This window comes from Podarcis tiliguerta (assembly GCF_965153285.1).
Source record: "Podarcis tiliguerta genome assembly, chromosome: 13".
Taxonomy (NCBI): Eukaryota; Metazoa; Chordata; class Lepidosauria; order Squamata; family Lacertidae; genus Podarcis; species Podarcis tiliguerta.
Window position 1 is genome coordinate 38,796,969 of NC_139546.1, and position 15,064 is coordinate 38,812,032.

Consider the following 15,064-nt stretch of genomic DNA (forward strand, 5'->3'; position numbering starts at 1 on the left):
TTTGTTGCCTAACTGTATGAACTGGAATACAGGGAAGGGAGACTTGGGGAAGTCAGAGAAATAAGTTAATGCAAGATCAATATGAAGATAAGATTGTTTTTATTTTTGTTGTTTGTAGTATGTGATGTTTGTGTAACTCTGTATGTTTTTGGTGTACTGTTTGTTGTTTTTGTTCCGCTTTGTCGTTTCTTATGTAAAATTGAATAAAATATTTATATATATATATATATAAAAAGCAACCAATAAAAGCGCCCCAGCCTGATCGCCCCAGAGCAGCTATAGCCATAGAAGTGGTGCTAGAACTCCCGAATGGGCACCCAGTCAAGGTTGAGGGGCTGCTGGACTCAGGCAGCTCCTGTAATTTCTTCAGCAGGGACTTCGCTCTGGAGCACCAACTCCACCTACTACCCTTGGATTTTCCCTTGCAAGTGACCACCATAGATGGCAGGGAACTTCTGGGAGGGGAAGTGACACACCAGACCCCACCAATGCGAATGAGGGTTTCCAGGCACACTGAGACCATTGCCTTTCACGTGGCCACACTGGCAGGACCTCCAATAATATTGGGGATGAGCTGGCTGGCATTGCATGATCCAGTAGTGTCATGGCATCAGCGGTCAGTCACCTTTGGATCAGCTTACTGCTTGGAGCACTGTCTGGGGAGCGAAACCCCAAGAATGACTGTGGCCAAGGTGGCTGGGCTGGCAGTGGGAACAAAAGGGGAGGTGCCAATACAATATGCTGACCTAGAGGAAGTCTTCAGCGAGAAGGAGGCAGACAAACTACCCCCTCATTGGCCCTTTGACTGCCAAATCAACTTGCTCCCAGGGGCTCAACTACCAATGGGTAAGCTGTATGCCATGTCTGACAGGGAGATGCAGGAGTTGCGGCAGTTTATCGACAAGAATCTGAAGAGAGGGTTCATAAGGGAATCAAAGGCGGTGGGGGGCAGTCCGGTGTTCTTTGTGGACAAGAAGGAGACTAACCAGCCCAGGTTGGTCGTAGATTATAGGGCCTTGAACATGGTTTCAGAACCAGTGACCTTCCCAATGCCAAGGATTGATGACATTTTAACACAGGTGAGGTGGGGAAAATTTTTTACCAAGCTGGATCTCAGGGGAGCGTACAATTTGATTAGAATAAGGGGGGGGACGAATGGAAAACCACCATGTTCACCCCCCTGGGGGCGTTTGAGTACTTAGTCATGCCATTTGGATTACAATCAGGCTCCGCCTGCTTTCAAGCTTTCATGCACCACGTGTTGGTTTCATGCACCCCTGCTGTACAAGAACTGCATGGCCTTTTTGGACGACATCTTAATCTATTCGGACAATGAGGAGCAACATGTCAGAGACGTCAGGGAAGTGCTAAAGAGACTGCATAAGCACCAGCTGTGGGTCAAGCTGGAAAAATGCCAATTTCACGCAAGAGGTCGAATTTCTGGGGTACAGGTTGTCTGACAAGGGCCTAGCTATGGACCCGAGCAAGGTGCAGGCGGTGTTGGAGTGGAAGGCACCCAAGACCCGGAAGGACATGCAGAGGTTCCTAGGGTTCAGCAACTTCTACAGGAAGTTCATCAAGAACTTCCCCCACTTGACAGCGCCCATCACAGATTGTCTCAGCAGCAAGAAAAAGTTCACTTGGACAGAAAGTGCCCAGCAGTCCTTTGAAAGGCTGAAGAAGGCATTCGCTTCGGAGGAGCAGCTCCTGAATGTTGATCTGAAGAAGCCCATGAGGCTGGAGACCGACGCATCTGACCGAGCCATTGGGGCTGTGCTTCTTTTGCAGGCAGGAGCTGAGCAGGGCTGGAGGCCATGTGCCTTTTTCTCGAGAAAGCTGAGCAAGTCGGAGCAAAACTATACCGTGTATGACCGTGAACTGCTTGCGATCTATGTGGCATTTCGCCGATGGAGACATCTGTTAATAGGGGCGCAACACAAGATTCAGGTTTGTACTGATCACAAGAACTTAGAATACTGGAGGACCGCGCGAGTACTCAACCAGAGACAGATTCGATGGGCACAGGAGTTCTCCAAGTTTTCCTTCGAGATCCGATACGTACCGGGAGAAGAAAACGTAAGAGCAGATGCGCTCTCCCGGAAGCCGGAGTACATGGAAGGAGAGGGAACGCCGGAGATACGACACGTGATCCCCGAGGACAGATGGGTGTGTGGGGGAGCGTTGCTTGGTAAACGAGAACTGGGGGGGCTTACTAGAAATGATGAGTTCGCTCAGACTAAAATCAGAGAACTCCGAGAGGGAAGGGAGAGCCATGGAGGGTTTGAGGAAAAGGAAGGGCTGCTGTATTACAAGGGGGCGCTGTATGTACCAGGGGAGACCTTGAGGGGAAGGGTACTCAAACAACTCCACGACAACCCTACGGCGGGCCACTTTGGACAACACAAAACCATGCTACTCGTCACCAGGCAATTCTGGTGGCCAAGGGTAAGGGAAGACGTACGAGAATATGTACGGGGGTGCGACCGCTGCCAAAGGGCCAAGGGGGAGAGGACGGCCCCCGCAGGTTTACTGGAACCCTTACCCACGCCGGGAAAACCCTGGGAGGTGGTGTCCATTGATTTTATGACAGATTTGCTCAAGTCGAGGGGGAAAACAGCAGTCATGGTAGTAGACGATCTACTAGAAAGATGTGCCATTTCATCGCTTGCTCACATGCAGTGACGGCAGAGGAAACAGCCAGGTTGTTTGTGGAGCACATCTTCAGGCTGCATGGGATCCCTCGAGAGTCATCTCAGATCGCGGGAAACAATTTACTTCCCGGTTCTGGAGGAAGCTCATGAGCTTGCTGCAGGTCGAGGTGGGCTTCTCGACGGCGCGACACCCGGAAACCAACGGGCAAGCAGAAAGAGCGAACAGTATACTCCAGCAATACCTACGCTGCTACGTCGGTGAGAGACAGAACGATTGGGTAGAGAAACTAGCGCTGGCTGAGTTTGCATACAATAACGCTGAACATGTATCCACGGGAATGAGCCCGTTCATGGCCAATTATGGGTGTCACCCCAGGGCCTTCCCAGGGAGGGGGGAGGAAGGATGGAGTGTACCTGCGGCAGAGCAGTTTGTGGAAGAAATGAAGGCCTTGCACCAGCAACTCAGGTGGAACTTGGAGCAGGCCAAGGAAGTTTACAAGAGGCAAGCCGACAAGCACCGTCGGGAGGGGGAGGCCATACGGGTGGGAGAACGGGTGTGGTTGTCAACCCAAGGGTTACCCCTAAAGGGAGGGTGCAAGAAGTTGCAACCAAGGAGGCTGGGACCTTTTGAGGTAACACAGCAGGTGAACCCGGTGGCATTCAAGCTCAAACTGCCTAACAGCATGAAGATACATCCGGTGTTCCATAGGTCCCTACTCTCACCGTACAGGGAGGGGCGGGAGTTTCCGGAGCAGGAGGGAGGAGTCACCACCCACCCGCAGGTAGAGGAGAGGGAACACCACAACCAAGCTACGGAAATACTCGATTCAAGGTGGCGAGGGCGCCAGGTGGAGTACTTGGTAGCTTGGGAAGGAGAACCCGTGAGTCAGAAAACATGTGGGTCCCTGCTGAGGCGGTCAAGGACGGGTATCTAGTGGAAGAATTCCACAGCCTGTTCCCAAGGAAACCAAAACCACTAGTGAGATTCTGGGAGGAGGAGTTTGGTACCACAGACGACGAAGAGGACTTCGTGGGTTTTCCTGCCTCCGAAGAGGAGGGAGAGGAGGTGTCCAAGGAAGAAGAAGCAGACTGGGAGGCTCACCCCACGGGAAGGTATTGGAGCGGGTGGGAAGCGGGTTTTGAATCCTCGGAGGATGACGACAGCTCCTTCAGGGGATTCCCTGCATCGTCGGCCGAGGATAGGGATGAGGTTGTGTCAGAAGGTCAGGCCGGGGGTGGAGGGGGTCCTGGGGGGGAGGTGGATGTCAGGGAACTGCCATCGGAGCGGGAGGTGGAGAGGAGGCTCTAGGACGATGGTGGAGAGGGTCCCAGTAGGGGGGGAGGTAGCCCATCCGCTGGGGAAGGAAATCAGCGTAACACCAGTGGAGAAGGGGGGCAGATGGGGGAATCGGAGAGGTGGCACCAGGACTCTTCGCAGGAGACCAGCGGAGAGGGCACGAGTACTCCGTTGCCCACACCCACTTTGCGCAGAAAACTTCCGCGCAGCCAAAGGGGGAGGAGACTGGGCGTCAAACAGCTTCTATGCTGGAAGAGGTTTAAGAAACGCCCACTGACGGATTCTGCCAGCGACTGAGGCAGCCACGGAACTTGAGGCTGTCCAGACAGAAAGGGTTCAACCAGGCAACCTAGCCAGGAGTAACGGCAACTTACGCACGAGCAACCCCTAGAACCATTACAAAAACATAAGAGGATTTTAAGTAACAAAAGATTGGGGATAGATTTTATTGCTTCAGACAAAAATAAAAAAGAGGAGTGGTGTTCTATATAAAAGAAAAGTATGGCCCAAAATTAATCTACAAAGATGAAGAAGGAAGAGTGATAATAGTGCAAATAACGTTCCAAGGGGAGAGTATAAAGTTAGTAGGAGTGCATGCACCTAACGATAAAAAATAAGACTTCTATTTGAAATTAGCTGACACGTTGCTAGACTTTCTGGATCAACATTTGATATTAATGGGTGACCTTAATGGTGTGGTCATCCCAGATCTGGATAGATCCATAAGAAAAAGAGACACAAACGAGGGTAAACTACCCAGGTCATTTTTTGACCTGGTGGACACTATGGGACTAATAGATATATGGAGACTTAAAAACCCCACAACAAAATAACCTACTTTCTTTTTGAATCCAAATCAAAGTTGGGGGAGAATAGACTATATTTGGATATCTAAGGAATTAGTCCCGAGGTCATTTAAACCAGAAATTTTCCACGGACTCTGTCTGATCATAATCCGGTGTATTTGGAGGTGAGAGGAAAAGATCCTTCATCATTTAGATGGAGAATGAACAAAAGTCTTTTCAATGATCAGAAGATAATAGATAAAGCGAAAGAAACAATTATAGAATATTTTAACTGGAATCTAAATAAAGAAACACCTATAGAAACAGTATGGGACGCAAGTAAAGCCGCCATGAGAGGCTTTTTAATTCAAAAAAACAGCCATCAAAAAAGGGGGAGAGAAAAGTAAAAAGAGGAAATCTTAGCACACCTCATGGAGAATGAGAGACTGCTAACAATTAAGCCAAAAGATGAAAAAAATAAAACAAAATATAAAAATGCTGCAAGCTCAGTTTTCCATGGTGGTGAATCAGGAAGTAGAATGGAGAATCAAAATGATGAGACAAAAGAATTTCGAGTCTGCTAATAACATAGGAAAATATCTGGCATGGCAAATAAAGGCAAGGCAAAAACAAAATACAATATGTAAAATAAGAGAGGAAGAAAATATAATAGAAGACAGTAAAGAGATAAGAAGAGCATTCCAGAAATACTATAAAGATCTATATAAGAAAGAGAAAGAAGCCGACGATAGAATACAGGATTATCTACAAAAACACCAACTACAATAAATTACAAAAGAAGAAAGAGAACAACTAAATCAGACAATCACAGAACAAGAAGTCAGAAAGGCAATAGGGAAAATGAAGATCAGGAAATCGCCAGGCATGGATGGCATATCGGCTAAATATTATAAAATTTTAAAATATTATGTGACCAAGTCACACCAGTATTATGTGAGGTTATGAAAAATATTTTAAAAGAAGGGAAAATTCCAAGTACGTGGAAAGAAGGATATATTACCTTAATCCCCCCAAAAGATACTGATGGTCTAGAGGTTAAAAACTATAGGCTGTTATGATGACGATATTAATAAATAAATAAAATCAGGCCTTTAAAAAAAACAAAACAAAACTATAGGCCCATTTCATTACTGAATAATGACTATAAATTATTTGCAGATGTTTTGGCGGAAAGATTGAAAAGGCTTCTAAATAAAATAATTCATAAAGATCAAGCTGGCTTTTTACCGGGGAGACAGTTGAAAGATAGTATGATAAATGTAGCAGACATCATCAAATATCTAGAAAACAGAACTGATAAACATGCAGTGTTGATTTTCATTGATGTGGAGAAAGCATTTGACAACGTCTCCTGGCGATTTATGAAAGAGGACTTAAAAACAATGGAAATGGGAGAAGGATTTCTGAAGGGTGTAGAAGCCATATACCACATTCAAAGAGCCAAACTTATTATAAACAACGTTTCAGAGACTTTTGCTATCTCAAAAGGGATGAGACAGGGGTGTCCTCTATCACCCCTGCTGTTTATAACTGTATTGGAGGTACTCAACAAGAACATAACTACACATGTACTTTTCCAGCAGATGGACAAGCAACTAAACATGTGAGAAAAGTCAAACAGACCTGAGGAGACTGCCGGAGCGCGCAGGGCCTCTCTCCAGCCCCTACCCCAAAGCAGGTCTTTCTCTCTGAGGAGACTGTGGGTGGTCCTGAACTGGTTCAGGATAATCCTACTCAGTGGTTTCATGTAGATGTTAAACAGCATAAGGGATAAAATTGAACCCTGAGGTGCTCCACACAAATGGTTCCATGGAGCTGAAGAGCACTCCCTAAGCATGTGGCATTTACTCTGCTACGAGAGCGTAAGATCTCTCTTCCAAAACTCTCTCTCCAACACACTCTACATTCCCTTTTCACTGTGATGATTAGGAGGGATTACCTGTGGTGGGGTGTTTATTCTCTTCCTCCAATTCTTCCCGGACATCATCTTCTTTCTTTTGACTTGGACAACCTAGAGACAGAAGCTCACATTAGCAAAACCATCTAAAAAGGCCTTCTCCAATGTGGCAACCTATTTATATATTTCCCTTGAAACATCTCAAAGTGCTTTAAGAACAAAAGCTACATGCTGGGATAAGAATCACCACTAAAAAGTCATGTCCCCATTAAGGGACCAACAATGGAACAGACCTTTCTGCGGCCTTGGCCAATATTCATAACAGAACCTGAAACCACACAGCAGCAGCGATGAGGAACGTAAGTGTACAGTGGTACCTCGGGTTAAGTACTTAATTCGTTCCAGAGGTCTGATCTTAACCTGAAACTGTTCTTAACCTGAAGCACCACTTTAGCTATTGGGGCCTCCTGCTGCTGCCGCGCTGCCGGAGCACAATATCTCTTCTCATCCTGAAGCAAAATTTTTAACCCGAGGTACTATTTCTGGGTTAGTGGAGTCTGTAACCTGAAGCGTATGTAACCCGAGGTACCACTGTACTAGTAAATTCTTTAGTTCAGGAGCTCCTCAAATACCCATGTACTTTTCCAGCAGATCATGTCATTCCTCCTGCTCTGAAAAAGGAATCCCAGAGCTGCACCCCCTCACTTTCTCAATTCATTACACCATTGATTAGGTGAGATTACCTATTTCAGGATCTATCTTCTCTTCCTCTGGGTGTTTCTGAATTTCACCTTCCTCTTCACCGACTGAGCAACCTAGAAACAAACAAGTTGGAAGAGCAAAATGGGGTAGACATTCTGAACATTTGCAGTTATACAGTATGCTAGATCAGGGGATGAGAAACCTGTGGACACGCCCTCCCAAGGTTGTTGGACTACAATAGGTATGTCCGACTTTAAATAGGTTGTGATCTACTACCAGTATAACAAACTGGCAGTGATCTACCACCCTCCAAAGTCATTTAAATTTATTTTATTTTATTTATTTATTTATTTAACACCCAATCAATATATCAATCAATCAAATGGATCTTTATTTCACAGATACAGTAGTTATGTTTGGATATTTTCATGACAGATTCATATTCTTACTAGATGGAGAAGTAACTAAACATATGAGAAAAGTCAAACAGACCTGACGAGACTATCGGAGTGCGCAGGGCTTCTCTCCACCCCCCACCCCAAAGCAGGTCTTTCTCTCTGAGGAGACTGTGGGTGGTCCTGAACTGTTTCAGGATGATCCTACTCAGTGGTTTCATGTAGATGTTAAACAGCATAGGGGATAAAATTGAACCCTGAGGTGCTCCACACAAATGGAACCACGGAGCTGAAAAGCACTCCCTAAGCATGCAGCATTTACTCTGCTACGAGAGCGTAAGATCTCTCTTCCAAAACTCTCTCTCCAACACACCCTACATTCCCTGTTCACTGTGTTGATGATTAGGAGGGATTACCTGTGGTGGGGTGTTTATTCTCTTCCTCCAATTCTTTCCGGACACCATCTTCTTTCTCTTGACTTGGACAACCTAGAGACAGAAGCTCACATTAGCACAACCATCTAAAAATGCCTTCTCCAATGTGGCAACCTATTTATATATTTCCCATGAAACATCTCAAAATGCTTTAAGAGCAAAAGCTACATGCTGGGATATGACCACTGAAAAGCCATGTCCCCATTAAGGGACCAACAATGGGATAGACCTTTCTGCAGCCTTAGCCAATATTCGTAACAGCACCTGAAACCACACAGCAGCAGCGATGAGGAATGAAAGTGTATTACAGATGTACCTCGTGTTAAGTACTTAATTTGTTCCAGAGGTCTGCTCTTAACCTGAAGCACCACTTTAGCTAATGGGGCCTCCTGCTGCTGCTGCGCCACCGCCGCCCTATTTCTGTTCTTATCCTGAAGCAAAGTTTTTAACCTGAGGTAATATTTCTGGGTTAGCGGAGTCTGTAACCTGAAGCGTATGTAACCTGAAGCGTATGTAACCCGAGGTACCACTGTACTAGTAAATTCTTTAGTTCAGGAGCTCCTCAAGTACCCATGTACTTTTCCGGCAGATCATGTCATTGCTCCTTCTCTGAAAAAGGAATCCCTGAGCTGCACCCCCTCACTTTCTCCATTCATTACACCATTGATTAGGTGGGATTACCTATTTCAAGATCTATCTTCTCTTCCTCTGGGTGTTTCTGAATTTCACCTTCCCCTTGACCAACTGAGCAACCTAGAAAGAAACAAGTTTCTAGCAAAATGGGGCAGACATTCTGAACATTTGCAGTTATACAGTATGCTAGATCAGGGGATGAGAAACCTGTGGACACGCCCTCCCAAGGTTGTTGAACTATAATAGGCATGTCCAAATTCAAATAGGTTGTGATCTACTACCAGTATAACTAACAGTGATCTACCACCCTCCAAAGTCATTTAAGTTTATTTATTTATTTACTAATTTAATACCCAATCAATCAATCAAATGGATCTTTATATCACAGATACAGTAGTTATGTTTGGATATCTTCATGAAATATTCAAATTGTTACTAGATGGACAAGTCACTAAACATGTGAGAAAAGTCAAATAGACCTGAGGAGACTGTCGGAGCGCGCAGGGCCTCTCTCCACACCCCCCACCCCAAAGCAGGCCTTTCTCTCTGGGGAGACTGTGGGTCGTCCTGAACTGTTTCAGCATGATATTACTCAGTGGTTTCATGTAGATGTTAAACAGCATAAGGGATAAAATTGAACCCTGAGGTGCTCCACACAGATGGTTCCATGGAGCTGAAAAGCACTCCCTAAGCATGTGGCATTTACTCTGCTACGAGAGCGTAAGATCTCTCTTCCAAAACTCTGTCTCCAGCACACCCTACATTCCCTGTTCACTGTGATGATGATTAGGAGGGATTACCTGTGGTGGGGTGTTTATTCTCTTCCTCCAATTCTTCCAGGACACCATCTTCTTTCTCTTGACTTGGACAACCTAGAGACAGAAGCTCACATTAGCACAACCATCTAAAAATGCCTTCTCCAATGTGGCAACCTATTTATATGTTTCCCATGAAACATCTCAAAGTGGTTTAGCAACAAAAGCTACATGCTGGGATAAGAATCACCACTCAAAAGCCATGTCGCCCATTAAGGCACCAACAATGGGATAGACCTTTCTGCAGCCTTGGCCAATATTCATAACAGCACCTGAAATCACACAACAGCAGCAGCAGCGATGAGGAACGAAAGTGTACTAGTAAATTCTTTAGTTCAGGAGCTCATCAACTACCCATGTACTTTTCCGGCAGATCATGTCATTCCTCCTTCTCTGAAAAAGGAATCCCAGAGCTGCACCCCCTCACTTTCTCCCTTCATTACACCATTGATTAGGTGGGATTACCTATTTCAAGATCTATCTTCTCTTCCTCTGGGTGTTTCTGTATTTCACCTTCCTCTTCACCGACTGAGCAACCTAGAAACAAATAAGTTTCTAGCAAAATGGGGCAGACATTCTGAACATTTGCGATTATACAGTATGTTAGATCGGGATGAGAAACCTGCGGACACATCCTCCCAAGGTTCAAGAACTTCCAACATTCTTTACTACTAGCCATGCTGGCTGGGGTTGATGGGAGGACCACGGGTTCCCCAGTCCTGGAAAGAGGTGCCAAGGCCTGGTTTCCAGTCACATCCACAAATATGGTGCCTGCTCACCTCCCCCCTCTGGGGAAGGGGGGAGGTTCAAGCAGTAATTAACCAGGTTTTTATGAGGTGAAATTCCTGGCAATGCTCCTCACGGGATACTGGGAAGTTCACTGTATCCCATGGTGTCCTTAAGTCCAAGGCTGCCTAAACCAGGCACAGGCAAACTCCGCCCCTCCAGATGTTTGGGACTACAATTCCCCTCATCCCTGACCGGTCCTGTTAGCTAGGGATGATGGGAATTGTAGTCCCAAACATCTGGAGGGCCAGAGTTTGCCTATGCCTGGCCTAAACTGGCCTAAACTGAAAGGCAGTATGGATGCAACCTGGGAGTGTGTCCCTGCCATGGACGCTCCTCCATTGGCGGCTTGATTTGTGAAGGGTTCCTTAACAATTCGAAACATTGAGGGCCATCAAGATGTGCTCCTGAAGCGACATAATCGGTTGCCAAAAGTACTGCAATTAGCTCTCTGGAGGTATTGGATGAACTTTCTCTTTGAAGCGTGACAAACTTTACTATAGCAGTTGATGGAAGGGGAGGACAGGGGGGTTTGTGCTCTCTCTATATGGACGCCAAATGGTTTCTTTTGCCTGTCCTCTCCTGCGAAAATGAAAGAACCGTGTGTATGTCGTGTTGATTTTATTCTGTTTGTATTACAGTGGTACCTCCGGGTTACGGACAGGATCCGTTCCGGAGGCCCAGCCGTATCCCGAAAAGTCCATAACCTGAGGCGCCCTTCTGCACATCCCGCATTCGCAACCCGAAGTTTACGTATCCAGAGGGATACGTAGGCAGAGGTACGACTGTACTGTGATACTGAGGAAGGGGGGGGGGCAAATAATTTATGTTTAACAAGGATTTAAAATGATTTTACTATGTCCTACCCCTCCCCTCGACCAAGGTTGAATGGACGACAATTAAAATGATTTATAGATCAGACCTGTAGGGAGGGAGAAAAGGCCCAAAGTGGATCATCCAGGGAAAGTTTGTGTTAAGGGAAAACACCAGAGTAGAATTACAATGGCACAGTACAAATATGTTATCTGGGAGCTATTTTTAGCCTGCAAACAAGATGGCTTGGAATGTGACTTTGTAAAAGTCTCAGGGAATGAAACAAGGAGGACAAACCAATATTGCTCTACAGCAGGTCTGAGAACAGCGACTTGAATTTTACAATAGCAATTGATAGAATTTGCACAACAGGATTATCAAGAAAATTAGGGGGGAGGGCAAATAAGGAATTTAAAATGATTTTACTACACCCTACACCCCAGGCAAGGTTGAATGGACTGCAATTAAAAGGATTTATGGACCTGATCTGTAGAGAGGGTGAAAGGTACCAAAGTGGATTGTATGGGGAAAGACTTTGTGTCAAGGAAAAACAAGCTATTTTTAGCCTGCAAGCAAGATGGTTTGGAATGTGACTTTGCAAAAGTTGCAGGGATGGAAACAAGAAGGGAGACCGAATATCCCTCCACAACAGGTCTGAGAATCTTGATTTGAATGACTATACATGTGAAAAGGAATCTGTACTTATGGAAAATAAGAAGTCTACTGTTTATAAAGATGATATATCGGCAGCAGTGAGAATGGTTTACAACTAGCAAAGATTTTAAGTGGATTTTAAGAAAAAATGAAATGGCAAGAAAAGAAGAGATGGACATATGCTGGCAACAGGAGCGGGAAACCTGATTTTATAAAACTGTATTAAATTAATTAGGTTTGATTTGTAATAATTTGGAAAATCAATAATAAAAAAGAGAGGTGCCAAGGCCTTGCTGTGGGGTTTAAAAAGACTCTTCTTTAATGTGATAAGGTAAAGGTAAAGGGACCCCTGACCATTAGGCCCAGTCATGACCGACTCTGGGGTTGTGGCGCTCATCTCGCTTTACCGGCGTACAGCTTCCGGGTCATGTGGCCAGCATGACTAAGCCGCTTCTGGCAAACCAGAGCAGCGCACGGAAACGCCGTTTACCTTCCCGCCGGAGTGGTACCTATTTATCTACTTGCACTTTGACGTGCTTTCGAACTGCTAGGTGGGCAGCAGCTGGGACCAAGCAACAGGAGCTCACCCCGTCGAGGGGATTTGAACCGCCGACCTGACTGGCAAGCCCTAGGCTCTGTGGTTTAACCCACAGTGCCACCCGCCTCCTTAGGGGACCGAGCAGCAGGAGCTCACTCCGTCGCAGGCATTTGAACTGCCGACCTTCTGAACGGCAAGTCCTTGGCTCTGTGGTTTAACCCACAGTGCCACCCGCATCCCATCTTTAATGTGATACAGCTCAGTAATTTCCTTCCCAGATATTTGCGCTTTTTGGTCCTTTCGGTATTGACTTTGAGGTGCGCTCTTGCTTTACGAAATTAAGTACCTCTGAAAGCATCCAGCCGTGTTCTTGGTCTGTCATCTTTCTTCTCGGGGAATGAATGCTCTAGGAAGGGACACAGAAATACGCTCCTGATGAAGGTGTAACTCATGGAATTCTACTCAGTATTGATCCAGAGCAGAACTCTGACGTAAGTTAGCAGAGTAAATACTTAAACATGTTGCAGGATTCCCCCCAAAATAGACCAGAGGCATTTATATTTCATCCAGCAGAGCTTTACTGCTACTGAAGGCAAATGTGCATAATGGTCACAAATCCCATACATTCAGGATTGGCACAGTCCATAAGAAAACTAATTTCAGCAGACTTAACTTAAACTTACAGTAACTTATAATAAGACTAAACCTTATTAAACTTCTGGAGACTCTGTGAGCAAAACATTTACTTATTTTCAAAGCTAAGTATACGTGATTTGTTTTAGCCTAGGTTTTTTTGCTGGGGAATGTTTGTTTAAAGGTAGTTGAGGGTAGAAGTAACTAATGCAGTTTTAATGTAGTTGGAGCAATCACTGTTCTACTTAACTCCACCCATGTACTTTTCCAGCAGATCATGTAATTGTTACTGGTCTGAAAAAAGAATCCCAGAGCTGCACCCCCTCACTTTCTCCCTTCGTTACACCATTGATTAGGTGGGATTACTTATTTCAAGATCTATCTTCTCTTCCTCTGCGTGTTTCTGAATTTTACCTTCCTCTTCACCGACTGAGCAACCTAGAAACAAACTAGTTTCTAGTAAAATGGGGTAGACATTCTGAACATTTGCAGTTATACAGTATGCTAGATCAGGGGATGAGAAACCTGTGGACACGCCCTCCTAAGGTTGTTGGACTACAATAGGCATGTCCAACTTCAAATAGGTTGTGAAATATTTTCCTGGCCCTGCCTCAAAGAAATAGGTTTTAAAAAGGCAAAAACAAACCAATGGCTCCAGCCTTTGCTGCTAAACTGCAAACTCACCTGGATGGGATTCCGACATCAGCATTGAGCGGCCAGAAAACTGGAGTGGATTTTGAGTCTCATCTGTAAAGTGATAAGTGGTTTCTTAACACATATGGCTGTTGTGATAACAAGGAAGAAGGAAGAGATATCTAAATGTTTTTAAGGTTGGGGAAGAATGGTGAGACTCACCATGTTTTTGACCTTGCAGGGCATGATTTGAAGCAGGACATGCGACTTCTAAGCATTCCAGGAACTGGCAACAGGCAGCTTCCCCTTTTTCTTGTATCAGAATAAGCAACTCTCTACTTTTTTTCTTTGAGTCTTTGATTTTCTCCAGGCCCTCATATTCTTCTTTTGTGATGACAATCTCTGAGCGTAAGTCATCTAAAACACAGTCTATGTCCTTCTGAAGTATATCAATTAATTGCTTTCTCCCTTTGCGTATAATTTCATAGCTGGACATCTCTGAAAGCAGCAGTCTGTGAAAGAAACATTTTATTTAAAGAGTGAGGGGGGGGGGAGAGAGAATTAGAACCTGTTCCGCTTTCAAAAGTTATCTTATACCAAATCAGAATTTTTGTTTTTCTACTTCAGCTGAAAACTGTGGGTGGTTCCAGGCTTGCTATTTTAGGGTGGGATTCAGTTGCTTACCAGCAAATTTATTTTGCGCAATTTAATTTGACTCTTAGCACATGCACAACAAACCCCCTCCCCTCCTCAGCCAGACATTTTTGCATGCAGGAAACGCACTGGAAGGTTTGGGATGATACTTGTGTGAGGGAGATGGAGCAGCTGCAGAAAAGGGAGAGCCACAAGCAGACCTTGAGCCCTTGGCATGGGGCTGCATTGGTGCCTCTGACGCTGGAATAGACCATGGACCAGAAACGGCTTCTTTTTGTTGCCTTTCACACTCTGCCAGTGACTTCCTCCAGGGCCACTGGGGTCAGGTGTGCTTCCCTCCGCTTCCCTCCCTCCCTCCTCCTCCATTTGTCTGCCTGCCTCCTCCCACTCACTGCTTTCCCTTCTGTCTCCTTCCCTCCTTAGCAGAGGAGCATCCCGCGCAGTGTACTGACAGACAGGCTCCTAGCCACTCTAAGCCAGAGTGGAGAGGTGCAGATTTTGGAACACACACCCATGGGCGTAGCCAGGATCTTTGTTAGGGGAGTCCCAGAAAGTTGGAGATCACCCCAAAAGGTTTGAGCTAGGAGCGACAGGCTTCTGCTAGGGGCACAGAAACATAATTAATTGAGTATTTTTTAATGCTTTGCAATAATTTCTGAGGATGTGCAGCTAACAGGAAGTGGTGATTCACTCCATGCTGTGAAATGCTTCTCTGCCTCTTCT

The 15,064-nt window shown here is 45.5% G+C and overlaps 1 protein-coding gene across 3 annotated transcripts in view; it reads right to left on the reverse strand.

Moving 5' to 3' along the window:
- Positions 1–15,064, reverse strand: part of LOC310662758 (interferon-induced very large GTPase 1-like) — a 93,703-nt gene that overhangs the window by 18,590 nt on the left and 60,049 nt on the right. For 2 of the 3 annotated variants that reach the window (XM_083409826.1, XM_083409827.1), the window contains 7 exons: positions 13,421–13,492; positions 10,096–10,167; positions 9,616–9,687; positions 8,864–8,935; positions 8,165–8,236; positions 7,395–7,466; positions 6,694–6,765 (listed from right to left, as the gene is read on the reverse strand). In XM_083409826.1, coding sequence (XP_083265952.1) covers positions 6,694–6,765; positions 7,395–7,466; positions 8,165–8,236; positions 8,864–8,935; positions 9,616–9,687; positions 10,096–10,167; positions 13,421–13,492 — 504 coding nt within the window. The remainder of the gene's footprint in view (positions 1–6,693; positions 6,766–7,394; positions 7,467–8,164; positions 8,237–8,863; positions 8,936–9,615; positions 9,688–10,095; positions 10,168–13,420; positions 13,493–15,064) is intronic. The other variant, XM_083409828.1, reaches the window with a different exon arrangement.